The sequence below is a fragment of the Ananas comosus genome, linkage group 12, assembly GCF_001540865.1.
Source record: "Ananas comosus cultivar F153 linkage group 12, ASM154086v1, whole genome shotgun sequence".
In the NCBI taxonomy this organism is placed as follows: Eukaryota; Viridiplantae; Streptophyta; class Magnoliopsida; order Poales; family Bromeliaceae; genus Ananas; species Ananas comosus.
The window spans coordinates 10,690,493-10,711,644 of record NC_033632.1 but is presented as its reverse complement, the minus strand read 5'-3'; the positions used below and the strand labels follow the sequence as shown (position 1 = coordinate 10,711,644).

Genomic DNA, 21,152 nt, shown 5'->3' with positions numbered 1-21,152 from the left:
GCACGTTGTTGGAGGGTCTTTTTGAGATTGTTGCATCTCTATTTAACCCCCCACAGCCCCTTGGATGGCTTTTTTGAGCCCTAAATCGTGGAGAACACAGGTAAGGACCCTCTCCCTTGGTTTTTTTCCCATTTCTCTTAGTTTTAACTTGTTTTGATCTCTCTTTTCCTCTCCTCCTTGCTTTATGTTGGGTTTCCACCATTGGAGAAGCATTCGAGCTTTATTTGGAGCTTGTTGGAGAGGAGAACTTCAACTCTAGCACCTTTCTAGGTAGGTTTTGGACTTCAAGAGAGGTTAGTATGCTTGATCTTCTCTTTAGATCATGTTTTTGGAGGATTTTTGCATATAAATCTAGAAATGAGAAATCTAGGGATTATTTGGGAATTTAGATTTGTAGCTTTTGGAATCTAATTGATTGGTTTAGAACCTTCCTTTAGATTGGATTTGAAGGGTTCTAGCTCCCATTTAGAGATTGAGAGAGCTTTTCACCACACAATGTGAATTTTGCCATTTTTTGGGTTGATTAAAGATGAACACTTGGGTGTTCGTTCGTTTCGTCTAACCCTCTTATAATTTTCTTTAAGGAGTTAGGAGACTAGTGGACATCTTCTTTGGCGCAAACGAAGGGGATTATAGGAGTTCTTTGTAGGTTTGACCTTACCGAAATGGATGAACTCCCCCTATGTTATATTTTATGTTGTAAAATGAAAAATCATGCATATTCATATTAGATAGAGCATAAATGAATTTTAAAATATTTAAAATACATATGTTATGTATCATATCATTTCATCCCTATGTAGTAGTGAGATATGTATATAGTACTCATGCTAGTGTGTGTGGCATTTTCATGATATGTTAGAAATCATGTTATATGAAGTGAAATGACAAGCTTTTACTTGTTTGAGAACAAGGGACATGTGCTAAACATAGGGATTATATAATGTCATGAAGTGGCATTGGACTTGGAAATATGTGTTGACATAGTAAACCATAATATCATAAAGTGGCATTAGATTTAGTAAACGGTGGAACCTTTACATTGTGACATAAAACTAGACCTTTGGATTGCTAGTGTTTATACCGTGATTGACACATGATGACCATATACTTGAGATGATGATTACGCTTGCTTGCCATTTGTGCTCATTCGCACATGCTTGTGAGGATTGCTCCCCACAAGACGACACTCTAGAGTTGGTCTATGCGACATATGCTCACTATGCGGGATTGAGGGCCTACTGGGTCGCCGTGGGACAGTCACATTCCTAGGGAAATACTGGACTACCCGGAGCCATTAGGCGGCACAAGCCGGACTATACTTGTGTAGGTCCTAGATTGGAAATGGAAAGGACATGTAACCACTAAATGACGATTACTACTTTATAGTAAGGATTGGTTGGACATAGTTGCATACTTGTTGATTACATTTGGTGCATATTTGTATACATGCGGACATGTTAAGAGCATACTAGTATACTTACCGGATAGACTCGATCATAAGGGATTAGTAGCTTTACATGTTTAATATCATGCGAAATTTGAGGCATAGTAACGTAACCAAGATAATTGTTGTTGTTTACCTACATGTTGTTTATTTCAGTTCTTTTACTACTTTTGCCTCTATAACCTAGTGGTGTATTTTGCTGATGTTGGCGGCTTACCCACTGGGAACTATTGATTAATAGTTCTCACGCCCTCTATATTGATGTTTTTGTTACAGAGCCTTCCACTCCGGGTGAGGCTAGGGACCGCGGCAAGGGTGTCGCTTTGACCTAGATAGCGAGGAGTCTTGCTTTAGGTGGATCACCTCTCTTTTTGTTTTACTTGGAGAGGTTGACAGTTTTGTACCTTATGTAGAGACCACCACTTTTGTATATCTAGCACTTGTATTTCGTTCTTGATGTATCTACCTTTACTTTTATGTTAGTTGTTTAGTTCCTATTTATCCACTTGCTATTAGAATCTAGTTGTACTCTTGCTCTGATATCTCTAGATACTCGTTTATTTTTGTTTTAATTATCGCTTTGTTGTAGACGCCTTATATGTTGTAGACATACGGCGGGTTTGGACATGCACCGGGTGGGCTTCCGCTGGGTCCCGGGGCGTGATACTCTGTGAATGGGTAGAGCCAAGAGGTTGCGTGTGAAGGTTGCAAAAAAATTGCGATAAACGAAAAAAAAAAAAAGCGGCAGATCTACACTATTAACGACGGGATGAACATCATCTAAAACGACGAAAATAATATTGGTCATTAAAGGTTCAGTTAATTTGCCACATTGCGCGGGAATACTGATTTGTGCATTTTTAACGACCAAAATTGACCTCTGTCATTAATATATGGTCGTTAATAATATTAATTCTTGTAGTGCAAGATAATATGTCTTTAAGTTGATTCCATTCGGCTTCTAAGTGCGCTTGTGCGGAATCGGCTGCTCGTTTTCTACGTTTCATCAAAGGATGAAGCTTATAAAGCTGGGATACTTGATCATGAAGCCTCACCCCTTCGTCCTTCTTGATTTTTAGTTGAGCTTGTACAAGCGTGCGTTGCTCAGATTTTTGGGCCAGGGCCGATTCGGCTGCAGCAAGTTCTTCTTTGAGATTAGAGATACACTGTCGAAGAGCCGATTCTTGGTTTTCTTAGAGAATTATCTTGTTGACTCAAATCAGCAATTGGAATTGCCACTTCGGGAATTTTCATCTTGAAATGATTAACTCGGTTGAAGTGGTGATCCAAAGATAAGAACTTGCCAGAAAGGGTTTGTTGCCGAGTCAAAAAGGAAGAGAGTTGAGAGGACAATGTTTCTGCAAAATATTTACCTGCAGAAGAAAGATCCGACTGGTCTACTAGGTCAAGCAGGACGGCCCCAAGCCGATCGAATTGTTCCGTATTCCGAGCCAAAAAAGGAAGACCACTACTATATAATTTTAGACACTCATTTAATCTTTGTTGAGTGTCAGCCGACATAACGGCAGAGAAATCTTCCTCTTCATTTGAATACGGGCTTGAAGCCAATAAGTCTTGAAGAGAAATAGTCAACGGGTCTGCTGGTTAAGACACTAGTAAAGGAGCTGATGTTGAAGCTTCAGCTGAAGGTTCGGAAGTAGGAACTGTATTCATTTCTTTTTCTTTACCATCCTCTTTTATCTGTTTCTCTTCACTCTCTTTCTCTTTTCCTTGTTCCTCTTTTTCTATTCTTCTTATTTCTTCTTATTTTCTACTTCTTTCTCCCTCACCTCTGTCTTCTTCTATTTCCTTCGGAATTGACATCTTTGCCATTTCATTCGTTTTTCTTGCCTTCTCCACATCTTTCTCAATTTTTGCCTGCTTTCGTTCCGCTTCTCGCTTCTTGTCAAGACGAGCTTCTTGGGGAGCTTGTCTTTCAGAATCAGACATTTTCTTCCCCAAGGACGAAGTGAAACAGATGTGAGAACTTCTTCCCTAAGGCGTCTGTTTTACCGAAGGAGAAAGTGGAGGTGATCCGTTTGAAACATTAGAAGAAGAGGAGTCAATCAAAATAGGCTGAGGATTTACCTCGACTGAGATTGGTTCATTTAGAGATGATTAAGGAAGATTTTTCTTCGACGTTGGTGGAACACAAGCTAAAGATTCATCTTCGACGACTGTAGGAGGTGAGGAATAGATCTTCTTCACAACTGATTTGCGCCGCTTTGGGGGCGGCGGAGGAGTAGATCGTTCGGCTTCAATCGGTCGTTTCTCCGAACAAGGGACCAATGAAGTAGCCAGAATGGATTGTATATAAGAATATATACATATGTGAGTCAAATGAATTACGTAAAGAAAAGATGGCAAAAATGAAAAAGCAAGGCTCACTACAAAGGGACGAGATAAATTATCAGAATCTCAATCAGAGTTTTTCCTTGATTCTTCTTGTGCAGGGGGATCGAGTGAGATGTCCTTGTTCGAAAAAGGGATTGCGCGCTACAAATAAATAAAATGAGCCGAAGAAGAAAATTAAACATGGGAATAGCTCAATTAATAAGCAACATACCTTCCGGATGAAGAGCCTTACGAAGTGCGTGTGACGGTATCGGAACAAAAATTCGCTCACAAATAGCGTCCCAAGACGCCGTAAAATGAAAACCCATTACTCCCGTGTGATTCGGCCTTAAGCGTACTAATTTGAAAGAGCGTCGAAGATGATTCCCCATGGCCGAAAGCCGATCAACTTTAGTTGTGCTCTTAGTGGGAGGATGGTTAACGGCAGTATTGGCCATAAAAAATTTGGCCAGTGCTGGGATTGCTTGGACAAATCCAAACTGGCGCGCAACATATTGAGGAGAATAAACTTAGTATTGGGCATCAATTTAGAACATGTTTTCAGCCCAACGTGCAGATCTCGCACAGCTAGTAAAACATCTGAATATTCACTGGCTCGAGAAGAAACCAATTCACCCTGGATGGCTTTATATTAAGTGAGAAGCCAAGATGGACTAGTGACGCGTTTTGCAAATAGGGACCACGAGATAAGGTGATGAGGATGCGATTCATAATAAACTTTGAAATAATTGCCGAATTCATATAGGTGGCCTGAGGATATAGACTTTGGACAGCCGGGAGTCGACCCATAAGTATCAAAATGAGGAGCCGAATCTATATCTAAAAGAGTTTGGCACCGAGAAGGAAAATAAATTCGCAAACACATTTGCAAAACCCAGAGAATACCGCAACCAGAACCAATTGCTAAACCCTCTCCGGATGACAATTGTTTGATTGAATAAAAAATTTCTCTATATACGAAGGCAAGAAAATATACACCTAAGGCTAATTTTTCGCCGTTAGCTAAACCTACGGTGATTGGAACAAATTTCGATTTATCTTCTGTGAACGAGTATAGAAGAGGTTATGACATAACCAGTAGAGAAGGAAAGCTGTGTGCTCCTTCTTAGTGACCAGAGCAGAGGATTGGCCTGCGAACTTGTAATACACTGGACTTTCGCAAATTGCAGAGTTCGAGTGTGTGGAATGGTGTGTGGATCACTCTTACATGTTCTAAAAGGTTAGAACAAGTTTTTGGATAAGTTAGAGATTGATTGGAATGCTAAAAGTGAGAAAACGCATTGAACTGGCGAAATCAGCCTTTTCTGCTTGCTGTACCGGTACACAGTGGCAATTCGTGGCAGCAAGGCTATTTTGGTAATTTCACCTTCTAATCCCTATCTATAACCCCCAGCACGACTCCAGGAGCTCTGTGGAAGGGTCTTGAGACCAGAGGAGGGTTCTCCACCATTTCTCTCTTTCTCTCTCTAGGGTTTTTCTCTCTTACATCGAATTCGCCGATTTCGCTCGTTTTCGTCGCCGCGCGCGTTCTTCGCTGGTTGCGAGCGTCGCAGCACCTTTGTGCACGTGCAAGAGAGCATTTTGGAGGGATTTTTGCAGCCCTGGACCAGTAAGGAGCTGGTTGCAAGCTTGAGAAGGTATACGACTTGATTTTTCCGTTATCGGCGCTTTATTAGTCGATTTGAGTATCGATTTCAGGATTTTGCTTCCAACTGTTTTAACCTGAGTTTTCAGCATGTAGGAATGAGATAATTAGCTGTGAATTAACCTTCTTAGACCAGGGATAAGCTACTTTGAAGCTTAATTGGAATATTTAGCCATTAATAAAGCTAAATTGGAACTAATTGCACTTATTTGCGCGAATTGATGCAATTTCGGGATTATTTCTTCGCAGCAGGTCTTCGAGCCTCGTTGAGCTGAACTTGTACTCTTTGAAGCTGGTTTGGAAGGTATTCTAACCTGAGGTAAGCAGGGATTTCAGTTAGAAAACTGAATTCGCAAGATTTCGATTATATTTGCTATTATACGATGATTTTGATGTCGTGTTGGTGTTGATCGCAGCGGGACTTCAACCGACCTTTGGGTCATCCTTGGTTGGCTTTGGGAAGCCTTTAGAGACTTAATTGGAGGTACTAAAGTGAACCAAAACAGCGATTTATGTTGCTATGTGATACGAGATGTGATTTGAGCCGAAATCGGACATTTCGGCCGTAGATCTAATCCGATCTTGACGTTTGTTTTTCAGCAGCTTTGGGGCTTCGTTGAGCCGTTTGTGGGACTTCTTGTGGATAGTTGGAGCCTAGTACTAGGTGGGTCGGACCTAACCAGAGTAAGTGAAACTCCTCTATGTTCTATATGTATTATAGAAATGGTCTTATTGTGTGCTTATGTGTTTGATAAAGGGCTTGACATTCGTCATCATAATGTCGAACATATTCGGAATGAAGTCTCTATAAAGTAGAGAACACTTATACATGAAAGTATTTATATTTGTATTCAATTTAGTTGAATGACTTATGAACAAGTGTAGAATGCACTTATAAGGTAGAGAACAATGACATTCTCTTGACTCTGACGTAGAAAACTATGACATGTTCATGACTATGTTGATAGTGCCATACTAGTGGAAAGACTATAATGCCATGTGATTTAGCATTACCCTTACATGTTTACAATCTAGTGGATACTAGCTCTTGTTACTATTTATGTATTGAAATTCCGACCTGAGGATCGAGGGTAAGAACTTTGCAATGTAAATATGAAAATTGTGACATGTGGATAATGGATTTTGCTTGCTTGCCATCGTGCTCATTCGCACACGCTTGTGAGGGTAGCTCCCTACAAGCCGGCACTCCGGAGTTGGCCTACGCGACAGTTGCTCGCCCGTGCGGGATTGGGTGCCGAAGTGGATTGCCGTGGGGAGTGTATACTACCACGGGGCCATTAGGCGCGGCGCAAGCTGGACTACCTTGAGTAGATCCCTGTGAATGAAAGGAAAGTGCTAAAGGAAATTGGACAGTAATGAATGATTACCAGTTACAGTGTACAGTAGTTACTTACACATTTATGCTTATGTTCATGCTTATCATAGTTGCTATGCTTCTATTATTCAGTTGATTCATTACTGTTGAAGTCATGATTACATGTTGCTTACATGCTCATTACCTGTTAGCATTGCGTAATTCTATATCATGCAATTACTGCTTTCGCTTTCATTTAGTACATCATGAGCCTAGTGGTGTAATTCGCCGAGGCTGGCGGCTTACCCACTGGGAACTATTGTTAATAGTTCTCACGCCCTTTTGGTGGTTGTTTTTACAGAGCCTGTTACAGGAGAGGCTAGGGATCGTGGCAAGGGAGTCGCGCCTAGCTAGGGACTACTAGGAGCGTGCTAGTCGATCACCTTGCTACTCGGGCTACGGCCGAGGGTGATGTCCATTGTATAGAGTGACTACCTGTGTACAGATGTTTTTGTGTACCCTGTGTTGTATATGAGTTGATGATCCAGTTGTTATAGTTCTTCTTCTTCTCCTTTTGCTGGGATTTTGGATTGTATACTCCTTGTTTTTACTGATTGTATATATCGACTTGTACATTGCTCTGATATCAGGATAGGATTTTCTTTGTTTTACTTCCTATCGATTTGCTTTCTTCGTAGACGCCTTATATACTGCAGGTGTATGGCGGGTCTGTGCACGTGCCGGATATGCTTCCGCTGGTACCCGGGCGTGACAGAACTGGTGGATAAACTTGATATAAGCTAGATTAGCTAGATCAAGATGGGCCTCAAAATTGGTCACGCCATCAGGATTATAGACCATCGAAAGGGCAATGCCATAAGGGCGCAAACCAACCATCGCTACTACATCAAGGAGAGTAGGAGTAAAGGGTCCCGCTCTAAAAAAGAAGGTGATGGAAACAGGGGACCAGAAACAAAGAAGCGTAGACAAAAGAAGGTTATCGGCTATGGGAGGTGTTCGAGATAATTGAATGGTTTCATAAATCCCAATCTCTCGCCAGAGATCGACATACGATGCTTCTACCCGATCCAACCAAGTGAGATATGCTTTCGAAACACTCTGTCAAGTTCGAAGGCCTTTTCCCGTCGAAGTTGAAGCATACCAATAATGGAGATGAATGGCATCAGCCATTAAAAGAAGACCCTCACTTGAGAAAGAAAAATCCTCAGGGATAGGGTCATCTGTAAACGAGGGACCGAAAATAAATCGGGAAGGGTTCGACCCAACATATTGTCTAAGTAAAGTGTAATCGAGAGATGAAGAAGAAGGAAGAGAAGGAAGAGGAGCCATTAGAGAAGGCGAAAGAAGAAGTAGAAGACGAAGACAGGGCTTCTTAGGCGAAGAGGAAGAAGAAAGAAAAGCGAAGGAAGAAGAAAGAAAGGGGGAAGCGTAATGAAGAAGAAAACAAAAAAGACAAAAGAATAGGGCAGTCGGATGGAATTCCGAAAACGGCTTTAATGATGATGAGACGGCGGCAATAAATGACCTAATAAATACCGCGTAAGAGACAAAAGGAATGTGTGGGAGATCATGGCCGGCAAAGGAGAAAGGACGGCTGAGAGAAAGACGGTACAAGGCAATTCCAAATAATGGTTTCGAAATTCACGCCTTTGAAAGAGATTACGTAAGCTACCGAATCGTCTATTCGGGAGCTACCGAGGGGGCAATCGTGGAAAATTGACGCTCAGCTTGCCAAGGATTCTAAAACCTGACACGTGGTGTGCAGGGACCACTAAGTAAATCACAGCATAACCGCAATCAGTTTGAGCGGTTAGGATCTGCTTGTACTAGCCCGCGAAATTAGGGAAGTGGCCGATCGTGTACATAACCAAATCACAATATGCGGAGTATAAATAGGAGAATAACGCCTGGAAGAGGGGTCTTTTTCCAGGGAACAGAAGACCACTTTCTATTTCCACGCATTTTCCTTGTTTTCCTAGGAGTAGTCTATCTGTAATCTTTCTTTTTCTGCATTTAGTGCCTTTTCTAGGAGTAGTATTTAAATTAGATTTCTAGAGTCTGTATGCTTTACAAGCACACTCTCTTTTGTACAAGTTTCCGACTTTAAGTTTCAATATATAAAAGCCATTCGGCTCATCAGCCAACCTAAAACACTGTATAATATCCTATTCTGCTCACTCAACCGAATCGATTCTGTAGTATAAAGTTTTGAACTCGGCTGATCCGATCTCTCATCAGCTGAATCGTTTGATCAGTCGAAGAGCGCAGACTTTGAGAGTCATTACGTGAAGCCGTATCAATTCCTTGCACGCACCCCAAAGGAGAACTTTGACCGGGTCAACAGTTGGAGAATTCGGCTCATAACAGTAAAAAATTAATTTTAGGTTTCAATATGTTAATTAACAATCTTGATATATATTTAGTTTTATTGACTGATTAGAATTTTTATTCTAAATCGAAAAAAAAAAAAAAAAACAGGGGCTTTATAGTATGTTTACTTTTTCTTTTCTTTTTTCTTTTTTTTTGTTGAGGGCTTAGCCGTAAATTGAAAATAAAGTGGAATCCGAATATCCGACTCCGTATTCGAATCCTTATTAACCAAAAAAAAGAAAAAAAGAAAAAAAAAAAAAACCAAATTTGCATTCAGAATTCCAAAAATTCTTTATAATTATTACTAAACTTAAATCTGAATTCGAATAGCCAATTTTAGCATCGGAATTCTGCTCTGCCGGAATTCGTTTCTGAATTCAATCCGATATATAATATTCTAATAAACAGTTTTCAGCCCTACATCAGCACTTTCCCTTCCAAGGTAGAGCGATCGTCCTTTAGCTGCTTCTCTCTCTCTCTCTCTCTGACAAAGCGTCGGGGCGAACGAACATCGAGAGGGCCCTTATGGAGGCGGCCATTCTGCGGCGTGCGCTCGAGAAGCTTTCGTCTCATGAGGTCACGAGAGTCATCACACGCGCTGAATCAACTGAACGCGATGGGCTGATTGGTCAGCTGACCAATATTTATTTGGCGGTTTGGACTGTAGGATGGCCGTATTGGGCATCGCCGAAAAGGCGCGAACTTGAAGATGCGTGTTCCTTAACTGATCGTTTAGTTGATTTGATCCATAACTTTCCGCACAGATCACACGCAGTAACACAGGTACGTGCACTTATTCCTGGCCCCAACTTTAGCCACAAGCTTCGGCGGATGAAAGAGATTATTTTTTATTTTTGGAGAGATCAGATGATAGAGATTTTATACTGCAAATCCGCCGACTTGCTCGATGCCAAGTACCAAGGCGACATTGATTCCAACTTAAAGAAGTTGAATTATATGTTCGATCAAATTTTCGGTGCACTTTTCAGTAGACCAGTTGCGTTGGATTGTCCTAGAGAATGGAATGCTCCGGTAATTCCCCGGCGGAGTGGCACATTGAGATCGGCATCTGTGGAATCGGAAATTTTAGGAAGAGATGAAGACAAAGAAAAGATCTTGCAGATCATCTTTTCTGGACCGTCCGACGGCCTCCGTTTTGTTCACATTTCCGGTCGTGACGGATCGGGAAAGACAGCCCTTGCTCGGCTGGTTTACAATGACCCGCGTGTGAAGAAATACTTCGACTGCCGAATGTGGGTCACTACGCCTGAAGATTCTGATATCGAGCTGATTGTGATGAAAATTATAAACTGTGTAACCCAGTTAGCAAATCATACGCTAGATTTAGGATCACTCGATAAGCTGTGCGATTATCTTTGCCAAGTCCTGCGTGGGAGGAGATTTTTCCTTGTTCTGGACGACATCTGGGTGGAAAATGAAAGTGAGTGGGAAACATTTAAGCCGTTTTTGAGTGTTGGCGAGGGAGGGAGTACTGTCATCATGACCACACGAGGTAGAGATTCGGTGATAATTGAGTCTGCTGTCCCATATGAACTTGAACCATTACCAGAAGATGTATGCTTTGATCTGTTAGTGAAGAAAGCTTTCGGAACTGAAAACGAGTTGGACTCTGGGATAGTTAAGAAGATAGTAGAATTGTGTCGTAGCTTGCCCATAGCAAATAACATGATAGGTGGGATTTTGCAGTGTCACCCAAAAAATGCAAGCCACGTACTGGAGTATCTGAATTCACATAGTAATGGAGATCTAAATATACATACTTTGATCAAATTCAGCTATTATACTTTGCCATGGCATCTCAAGCTTTGCATTTTGTACCTGACGATGTTCCCTAAAGATCATACTTTTGATAAGCAGGAAATAATTGATTTATGGAATGTTAATGGCTTCATTCCGTGCACACAACAAGATGGTATAATCAAAGATTATGGTCGTCATTGCTTCAATATATTGGTCTCTTATCACTTCCTTCAGGAGGTGCAATACCCAGAAGGCCAAGGAAATTTAAAATACTGTATTAATTCTCAAGTATATACTTTTTTGAACTATGCTGTTGGAAGTAAACACATGGCAACAAATGCCATTGACGGGATGATGTGTGTAAAAATGAGTGATGACCTACGTGCTTCCCCAGAACAGATTAGACATTTATCATTGTTATGTGATGAGAACACTAGGACATTTCTCAGTGCTTTATCACGTTGCCCAAATCTACAGACATTGCTTTTAGTTAAAAACAGCAAAATGGATGAGCTTAAGCAGAAAATCGGGATTACACAGATTAATGATGACTTTTTCTCCCGTTTAAAATATCTCCGTGTGTTGGATCTACATTCCTGTGCCATTTCAGAGCTACCTAAATCAATTAAGAGCTTATCATTCCTAAGGTACCTCAATCTTTCAGAAACTGATATAGAAACTATTCCGGAGTCTATAGGGAACCTCCAGGAACTACAGATTCTTAACCTCTCTTATTGCAAGAATTTTCATACAATTCCAGAGTTGATTGGGGGCCTCCAGAATATGCTGATTCTTAATCTCTCTCATTGCAAGGAACTTTGTACTCTTCATCCTTCCATCACCAAGCTTCGAAATTTAGAAACTTTAAACCTTGAAGGTTGTTGTAAGCTTGACAGTTTGCCTGAAAGCATGTATTCTTTAAGAGAGCTGAGACATCTTAATATCCTAGGGTGTTCCTCGTTAACTACCATTCCACATCAAATGGGGCGGTTATCCAACCTCCAGACACTATCAAGATTCATTGTGACTGCTGAGAGAGGGCGCAAAATCGAGGAGCTAGGGAGCTTAGATAATCTTAAAGGTGCATTACAGATCGAGAACCTTGAGAAGGCGTTGGACCCGGAAGATGCCAAAAGAGCACAGTTGAATTCTAAGAGAAATATTACGTCGTTGGCATTGTATTGGAGTTGGTTGAACTTCTATAATGATGATAGTGAAGCTTCTGATAGAACTGCGCAGCAAGTTCTTGAAGCCCTGCAACCGCCTCCAAGTTTAGAGATTCTAGACATATTTTCATACCCTGGAACAGGGGCACCTCAATGGATGACAAATGGGAAGTCAACTCTTGAATATATGGTAGAGATTAGACTAGTTAACCTTAAGAGATTGAAAAGTTTACCACCACTTGGACAATTTCCTTGTCTTAAGGTCATCGAGATAAGAGGAATGAATGCAGTGACCTGTGTTGATGATACATTTTCTGGAAATGATGGTACATTCCCAAAACTAGAAAAACTTACTTTCTTTCGATTGCCTAATCTGCAGAAATGGGTGATGGAAGATAATCAGAACAAATTCCCTCATCTTAGAGATTTGACAGTAGCTCATTGCCCTAAGCTGAAGGTGCTGCACTTTAGTTGCTCTTCTCTTGTAAACTTGAATCTGCTGTTTAATCAAGAAATGCTGTGTAGCACACCTGGAGCTCTGAAATCTTTCAGTAGATCTCTTCGAAAGCTCACAATTGGATTATGCTGTGAGCTGGTTGCAACTTCAACATGTGAGGCACTGCATGACCTTACTGCTTTGGAGAAGTTGGAAGTATCTGAGTGCGATGAGCTGATTAGTTTGCCACAGGGCATGCGCCATCTTACGTCCCTCCGTTACCTGACCGTAACGAACTGTAGAAATTTGGAGACTTTGCCAGATTGGCTATGGAACTCTGCATCCCGGCCTGAATTGTTCATATCTGGTTGCCCAAAGCTTCGTCAGCTAGAAGTACCGGTGCACTACTATGCTTGAATCATGGAGACTATGGTATGATAGCATTTTTTTTTTTTTTTGTTGAATATCAAACACAAATAAATGATTGAACTTTTTCTTTGTCCTTCTGTTTCATACTCTTCATTTATTCAAATATTTTCATGATTCTTGCCTTTTGATTACTCACCACTTCATTCCGTGTGCTTAGACATTATTTTTGCACTTTAAATTCCTGATGTTTGGGTCTCAACTTTATTGCAAAAGATGTATATGATAGCGACAAAAAACAGAAAATTTTTTCACAAAAACAGAAAGGTAATTGAAGAGATAGTAAGTGTGATTTCTGAGTTCTATGTTTTTTTGTTCTTATTTGTTTTTCCTTGAGCTATGTTTGTTTGCTTTTAGAAGCACGGTGGTCTCCGTGTTATCAAGTTGTTTTCGATGTTAGAATTTCCGAATCAATGATCGGCTCCGTTATACTTGATCTAGAATATTTAAAGTACCTAAAAAATAAATTTCACAATTTTTCGATACCATTTATCTAGTAATTGAAGGGGTCCTTGCTTTAAAATGAAAGTAACTTAAAGGAGAAACAAAAACATGAAAAAGTGATTGCTTTTGCAAAATGAAAATAATATGTGAAGGAGAGATAGGGCTCTCAGATATTGTAGAATTTCTTTTCATAACTAGAGGTCTCTAAGGGATTTTAGCTGGCTCTAATTCTATAGAAATACTCAAGATGCCTCATCTATAGATCATAAATTACACCGACTTTGCATAAAATACAAGCGAGGATCCTGAGTAGGATTCTGCTTTTCATTTTGATACCTGATTTGGACTAGGATTCTAGGGGCTATTGTAATTAGTTTCTTTCATATTTAATATGATCGGAACAAGGTTTTCCTGGCCAGTACAATTCTCTTGCTCCCTTCTTCCTCCTCTACTCTTTCTCCAAGCTTCCTCTACGGTAGGTGCTAAGCTCAATGTGCTAGCATGCATTTAGAACTACTTTTGTTCCTAGATTGTATCTATTTTGAGCAAATGAATTTTACAATATTTTAGAAGACAATAGAATGACAATATGCTTTGATGAAGGAACAAGTCCTTGCTGATTCTTTGACCAGGTATAGGAACAAAACTGAGGATACCTGATGGATTGCTTCGTACAAAATTAATGGATCCACTCACCTTCCGTCATTCACTAGTTTCGGGATTAAAACATATGTTGTTTTGCACAAATTGTTTGATAGGCTGATCGTGTCCTCCTCACTTATTTTATTTACTATTTTGTTTTCTTCCCTAACAGCTTTTCTTATACTGAAGAAACCAAAAATTTGTGAATTGCCGCAGTCAGAAAAATGAGGTTATTGAAGCCATGAAGTAGAAGTGTTGCGCATTTGACTGAACTTTACATTCACAGATTGTGTAGACTGGCGACTGCAGCAGCACGGTTATTGGGGAAAATTTTTATTTAGCTATGAGTATTTAGGGCAAAGAATTACAGTATTGCATTGGTTGTGGCTTACTACCTACTGTGGCAGAATGATTTCAATAACTTTGCATACTTTCTTTACATGTAATTGTTTGGGATCTCTTGTGGCCTATGTTGTGTAAGATAACATGTAATGGATTGTTACTATGATGTTGTATGTGTTGGTGTGGAGGAATGCTTGAAAATTGCTGTGCAATGATAGTTTGTACATATTCTTCAGGATTCTATTAAGAAAGATTGTGTGGACCTTACCTAAACTATTATGCCTTATGTTGTAACAAAGTACAGTGTCTTTAGAAACTTGTGATTTTACTACCAATCTTATAATATGTTTTATTTAAATATTTAGTAAGTATGTCTCAATCAGATCTCAATGGTATGCTTGACTTTTTTGGCAGGAGGTTTTGTAATTGCCATTTGATGAAATATTCAATCAGTATTTTTTTTTAATTACAAAGATTAAATTCTAGTAAAAATGGCATAATTTATGCTAAATTTTATAAATCAAACAATGTGAGGTTAGGTAGTAGAATCAAAACTTTAAAACTTCAAGTACCCATTCCAAAATTGTTGTGTTTTAAAGCTTCATAAAACTGTATGCAATACATAGGACCAAGATGATTGTGCAGTTAATAACTTTAATTGAGGAGAATGGCTTATTGAACTATTCGATAAAGCTTAAGGTTTATAATTGGCAAAATTGAAAATTCAGGTGCCTATTTGCTAAAGAGCTAAAGTTTAAGGGGTCTCTGTATATTTCGCCCTTGAAAATTCCTACAAAGAATCAGTAAATGATGCAGGTTGATATAACTTTAAAAATCTAATTCAATCATTTGAAATGATTTTAAAATTTTCACTAGTAGAAAACAAATAATATGCAACTCCTATAAAAGATAAATTATCAATTCATTATGTTACAGTGGAAAATTAGATACAGGCCCCATTGACTATCCACTCATCTGTCTCATGCTAAAAGACAAGATACTGCTCGGGCAAATGACTTCAGACCTATCAGTCTTATTTACGGACGGGGTTATGAGTACCATTATCTAACCAAAACAATCAACTTTTCTGAAGAGTTGAGTCATTTCAAATGCGTTTATGGCAGTGAGTGAGCTTGTGTCCTAGTGCAAGAAGACGTCTGTCGATGGAGTAGGAATAAAGATTGACTTTGAGAAAGCGTACGAGAAAGCAAGCTAGATGTTTCTCAAATGGAAAGTGGCAGGAATGGATAGCACAGTGCGCCTCCAATGCCAAAGTTGCGGTATTGGTAATCAGTATGCCTTCAAAATGGATCAAGCAGAGAAGGGGTCTAAAGCCTTCGCGAATTTGCAAGAATAAAAGAGTATTAAGGAATTTTTATGATTGTCGATTCAAATGTCCTGTCATAAAAAAATGACGTAGCAGCACAAAGGGCTCCGTGCTTCTAGAGATGAGTCAACTTTAACATTGCTGACCATCCAATGGTCCTGCTATTCCGATAATAAATCAAGTAAACAAGATGAATCAACTTTAACCTCCTCCTAAGCGTTCCATCATCATGAAGTACAAAAATATGCAATCATTCTTAAATTGGTATGACCGAATTTTTAACATCTTACACCATTTGGCACAATGCCTCTGTTCATTAAGACCGGAAAACTTCATCATAAACATACATAAAACTAGAACATTCAATTTCATGTACTTGCAAGAAACATTGTTCAACTGTTTTTTCTCAAGCGCGAACAGGTATCGATGAATGTTGCATGATGCATCCCTTAAAGAGGTCGACAAGCGAACTCCCGATTCCGAATTCTTGATGTACAAGGATAGGCAAGCCTTCTTTGAGGCAGTGATCAAACTTTTCCAACACAGAGACAATGTAGGTGAAATCAGGTCTTTTTGCAGGATTCGCAGACCAGCAACTCTTGATGAGATGATTGAGGACGGGAGAACAAGTAGTCGATAAGGGCGGTCGCAGATTCTGATCAATAACACAAGAGTAAGATCAAAGAAATGTTACAGTTAGGTTATAAATGAGTAAACAAAGGAAAAAAAAAAAAAAAAAAAAAATCTGTCTCCAAATGATGGACTTAATTTTTTTGTTTTATTGAAGAAATTGGCACCTGCATCTAAAAAAAATACATATGTATTACAAAGAGACATGAAGTTGTAGAATGTTTGGTTAAAATTCGAATTCTGCTTTTACATGCATGCTTTTGTTTTTGTTGTTATTTTTGTGTACTTTAGATCCACTTAAACATGATTATGTTCAATTTTCAGATTATGTTGGATTCCCCCCAGTAACACAGGTTGAAGTTCCAGTTATCTGAGGGATCAAATCAAATATATCATACTGCTGCAACTTACATAGGAAATGAAAGGAGTATATTTGCCATATGTAAAAGGCCAAATTACACTTTTGATTGTCAAACTATGAGGGGATCACTTGGTACAATTTATAGCTCCAACTTTCTATATTGTCGAAAACTTGTAATTATGTCTGGCAGTTCAATTTAGTTAACTAGATGCTAATGTGTTGTAAATGTGGTAGTGGCATGACATCTTAGTTGTTGTCATATCATCGATCAAAATATTGTTACATCACTGCCACATTAGTGACACATCACCATTCAATCAAATTAATTGGACTATGGAATTTTATTGCTATACTCTAAAAAGTTTGAATTAGAAATTGCAACAATTTAAAATTGAGGGCTAAAGTGTCACACGCTCAAACATGGGGACAAAAAGTGTAATTTAGCCTATGTAAAATAACAAACTTAAAATTAAGTGTGAATCGCCTTAATAAGTTTCTGATGAATAATTGACGTGTGAATTGTCTTAACTATCGGATCGTTGGCGCATATCATTAATTCCAATAACTCGAAACATTAATTTCAAAAGCTCGAGCTATTAGAAAAACACAGTCAATTTGCTTAAAGTGTGCAGTCATAGCATCCATGGGTCTTGATTAAACTAGTCTCCCGCCATTTCGAACATGATCTGGTCCAGCCAACCTCTCACCATTTCGAACGTGACCTGACCCAACTTGACCTCCCACCACAGGGCTAGGATGCTGACCCCTTGAACACAACAGCTCTGCCCAAGCCACATGGCCAGGATGATGGCCCCTACAACCTAACAATTGCTCTCAGCACCAGCATCTGCACCCTTTGAACCCAACAATTCTGCTGGTCCCTTGAACCCAATAATTCCCCCCAGCCACAGGACCTGGCCACTTGAATCCAACAATCCCCCCCAAACCCCTTGAACCTCACAATTGCCCCCAGCACCAGCACATGCACAAATCCACAGCATACGGTAATCGAATCCAAGATCTCTAGCTTTGATACCATTTGTCGGATTGTTGGTGCTAACTATTAATTCTAAAAACTTGAGCGCGCTAACCATTAATTCTAAAAACTTGAGCTAATAGAAGATGCAATCAATTGAACCCAACAATTTCTCCCAGCCGTAGAGCCAGGATGCTTGCCCCTTGAACCCAACAATTCCCTCCAACGCCAACACCTGCACAAATTCGCAGCATACGAGACTAGAATCTATAATCTCTGGCTCTGATACCACTTATGGATTGTTGGTGCCAAAAATTTGAACGCGTTAACCATTAATTCTAAAAACGTGAGCTATTAGAAAGATGGAAACAATTGAATTCAGCAATTCCCCGAGCCACAGAGCCAGGATGTTGGCCCCTTGAACCCAACAATTTCCCCCAACACCAACACAAATTCGCAGCTGATACCACTTGTTGAATCATTGGCGTTAATCATTAATTCTAAAAACTTGAGTTATTAAAAATACGTAATCAATTCACTTAAAGCGTATAGACACAGTGCCCACAGGTCTCGATTGTGACTCGGACCAACTAGCCTCCTAACTAACTTCGAATATGATTCAGCCCAATTCCACCTTCCGTCATTTCGAACGTGACTTGAACTCATAACCTCTTATATTGATGCTATGTTAAAAAGACTCGGGCCAGCCTAAAAGCTTAAACTGTTAGGTAAAGAAGCCCTCTACATTATATAGAGGCCAAGGTTCCATTTTGTTTTCCATCTAGAACTATCCACTTAACAGGGGTGTCATTTGCTAGAAGCGAAACATGATCATAAGTTAGAAATTAAGGTGAATGTTGAATAATGAATAGTTTGTCCATCAAATGGAAAGGAAGGAGCACAAGAGATTACTTGCTTGTACAAATAACAAACTCACTTTTCAAAATGCTTTCCTCTTAATTTTTGTTGGTTGTGGTAAATACAAAAGGAAAAAAGAATGAACCGCAACTAAATTATCTGATTTAATGCATGTTCAATAGTTTCTCCATGAATTGTGAAGGGGAAAAGTACAAGAAAAACATTATTTTAAGTATGCTCACAAAAAATAATTGCTCTCTGATGAAAAGCAAACTGTAATAGCTGATAATTTGTTCATGAAAATAGCTGATAATAATACATATATGATCAATAGTTTGTTCATGAATTGCAAAAGAAGAAACACAAAAAAGAAATTATTGTAAATATGCATGCTATCAGAAATAATTGTGCCTTTAATGAAACTCACTTTGTTTATGATTGATAGAATATGAGAAATGTGAATTATGCATGAAAACATTATTGCTATTCTTAACAGAAGCACCAACCTTCTCAGAAGCAGCGTACGCGGCCTGCACGGGCGTCATCCCCTGGAATGGAACGAGCGCGGTCGTCAATTCCCACAGCACGATTCCGAAACTATAGACGTCGACCTTCCGAGTGTACGGTTTCTCCTTGATCATTTCGGGCGCCATCCAACGGTAAGTTCCCATGTTACCTTTGGAGGCCCGACACTGCGTCTCGAGGCACGACGTGCCGAAATCAGCGACCTTAACTCGCATCTCGTCATTCAGGAGCAAGTTGTGAGATTTGAGGTCCCTGTGAATCACTCCTTGCGAGTGCAGGTACTGCATTCCTCGCGATATGTCGAGGGCTAACCTCAGAATCGTCTCGGTCGAGAGCGAATACGGCTCTTTCTTGTGAAGATACATCCTCAGCGTTCCTTGCGACATGTACTCCGTGATGATACAGTACACGGGCGGTTTCTTGCACGCCGCTATAAACTGCAAATTTACCATAACAGACGGAAATAAATGATCGAAACTAACAATTTTCTAGTCGTGAGCATGTTCACACACAATTCAAGAGTGTTGTAGTGGAAAATTCAAATTATTAGCACCTTTTAGTACTGATCCAACAATTAACACCACTAAATCAATAACTAACTACTGTAAGTTTTAGTATATAGTATGTTGCATGAGAATAAGGAAACGAATTCGAAGTACGTAAAATCGTGTAATCTGAAACCTGCACAATGTTAGGATGGTAAAGCCGGGAGAGGAAGGCGACTTCGGAGTTGAATTGCTCCTCGAGATCCCTCCGCTTCTCGTCGTCCTCCTGGTCGGGAATCCTCACCATCTTCACGGCCACCGCCCGCTGCTTGTAAATCCCTCGGTAGATCCGACTGTTCGACCCCGATGCGAACTTGTTCCCTAGGAACAGCTGCGACAGGTCCGCCATCCACTCCTCGCGGTTCCCCTCCGAACTGTCGCCGTTTCCGGGCTCCAGCAGCATCGACCACGAGTCCATACTGTCCCACCTCTTCTTTTCCATGATCTCCAGCTCCGAATGCAACGGATAGGGGTAAGAAGATGAGGAAGGGTAAGAGGAGGAGGAGGAACATGGTTGTGAGGGAGGGGGAGGGGGTGGCAAGGGCACTGAATTGCCCCCCTTGTTCTTCTTCCCCAGCCTCAGCGCCCGCAAACACGAAACCATTTCTCGACGACCCGATCGAGCCCGGCGAATTCGGCCCGGAGAAAGACTAGCTGAAAGAGAAGGTGTAGCTGAGGCAGTTCAAGAACTGCGACAATATGATCCCGATGGAGGAATAGGAAAGGATACAAAGAAGCACCAACAGAGAGTTTCGCAAAGACATTATGATAACTTAGTCACTAGTATTAGGAGCTAAGAAACTAGATGTTAAGAGACAATAATAGGTGTTTTACATGGGATTTGTGAGGAGTGTAATAAGAATATGCATATTAGGTGTTGGGGAATGCCTTGGACATGGGGGAGTATTGGAGATGATGAGTTGAGAAGGAAGGGATTTGGGGTTTCTCCAAAGAAGTAGGAAAACAAGGAAAGAGGACCAAGAATCTTCTTAGAGGGGGGGGGAGGAGGTGAAGCATATGAAGAGCTTTTTTGAAGAGAAATTGAGTTTTGGTGCAGATATGAGAGAAGGTGTGGGTTTCTAAGGATTTTTTTTTTATTTTGCCTTAAAATTTTGTTTTTGGAGTGGTGGTGGTGGTGGTTTCTGAGGCTTTTGAGAGAGGCTTGAAGGTGATGGGGGGGTTTAGCTGGTGTTGTGAAGCAGAAGGATCCTGAGCAACTTGCCATGGAGGGAAAGGAACACCATAAGTTCAAGTACTCTCTCTCTCTCTCTCTCTATCAGTTTATAGGTCAAATGCATACTTTACTTCTTTCTCTCTCTTTCTCTTTCCCTCCTAATAAATTAGTTTACGGGTCAAATGCATACATAACTTTACTATTCTCTATATATATATCTCTCTCTCTGTTACTAAATTAGTTTATAGGTCACATGTAGATACATTCTATAAAGTTTTGACAATATGGATTGTGGACAGTAAAAAGTTTAAATTCTCCAATATATCACTCCAAAATTTTAAAATATTTTCAAAATTTTCCTTTCAATTGATTACTATCATTTTTCA

At 40.0% G+C, this 21,152-nt stretch overlaps 3 protein-coding genes across 17 annotated transcripts in view; 2 read left to right on the top strand and 1 right to left on the bottom strand.

Annotated features, from left to right (window-relative positions):
* Window positions 1–7,180, top strand: part of LOC109718253 (putative disease resistance RPP13-like protein 1) — a 15,707-nt gene extending 8,527 nt beyond the window's left edge. For 4 of the 15 annotated variants that reach the window (XM_020244389.1, XM_020244388.1, XM_020244373.1 and 1 more), the window contains 4 exons: window positions 5,700–5,766; window positions 5,864–5,931; window positions 6,048–6,131; window positions 7,124–7,172. The gene's annotated coding sequence lies outside the window, so the exon portion shown is untranslated. Of the gene's footprint in view, window positions 1–1,723; window positions 1,970–5,195; window positions 5,324–5,696; window positions 5,767–5,863; window positions 5,932–6,047; window positions 6,327–7,123 lie in introns of those variants that run through there. The other 11 variants (XM_020244387.1, XM_020244382.1, XM_020244376.1 and 8 more) reach the window with 10 other exon arrangements.
* Window positions 9,562–14,686, top strand: LOC109718252 (putative disease resistance protein RGA1). Its single transcript, XM_020244372.1, has 2 exons — window positions 9,562–12,948; window positions 14,201–14,686. The coding sequence occupies exon 1, from the start codon at window positions 9,679–9,681 to the stop codon at window positions 12,931–12,933; it is 3,255 nt and encodes a 1,084-aa protein (XP_020099961.1). The 5' UTR covers window positions 9,562–9,678; the 3' UTR covers window positions 12,934–12,948; window positions 14,201–14,686.
* LOC109718087 (serine/threonine-protein kinase HT1) lies at window positions 15,928–20,820 on the bottom strand. The gene is made up of 3 exons (XM_020244105.1): window positions 19,729–20,820; window positions 19,029–19,484; window positions 15,928–16,352 (listed from the first exon to the last, which is right to left on the bottom strand). The coding sequence occupies exons 1-3, from the start codon at window positions 20,194–20,196 to the stop codon at window positions 16,104–16,106; spliced, it is 1,173 nt and encodes a 390-aa protein (XP_020099694.1). The 5' UTR covers window positions 20,197–20,820; the 3' UTR covers window positions 15,928–16,103.

Excerpts from the sequence above, each read along its gene's own strand:
- LOC109718087 (XM_020244105.1), bottom strand. The coding sequence starts at position 20,196 with ATGGTTTCGTGTTTGCGGGCGCTGAGGCTGGGGAAGAAGAACAAGGGG. Across the intron at positions 19,485-19,728 it reads ACCATCCTAACATTGTGCAG|TTTATAGCGGCGTGCAAGAA; the intron begins GTTTCAGATTAC and ends GTAAATTTGCAG. Across the intron at positions 16,353-19,028 it reads CGTACGCTGCTTCTGAGAAG|AATCTGCGACCGCCCTTATC; the intron begins GTTGGTGCTTCT and ends GTTATTGATCAG.
- LOC109718252 (XM_020244372.1), top strand. The coding sequence starts at position 9,679 with ATGGAGGCGGCCATTCTGCGGCGTGCGCTCGAGAAGCTTTCGTCTCAT.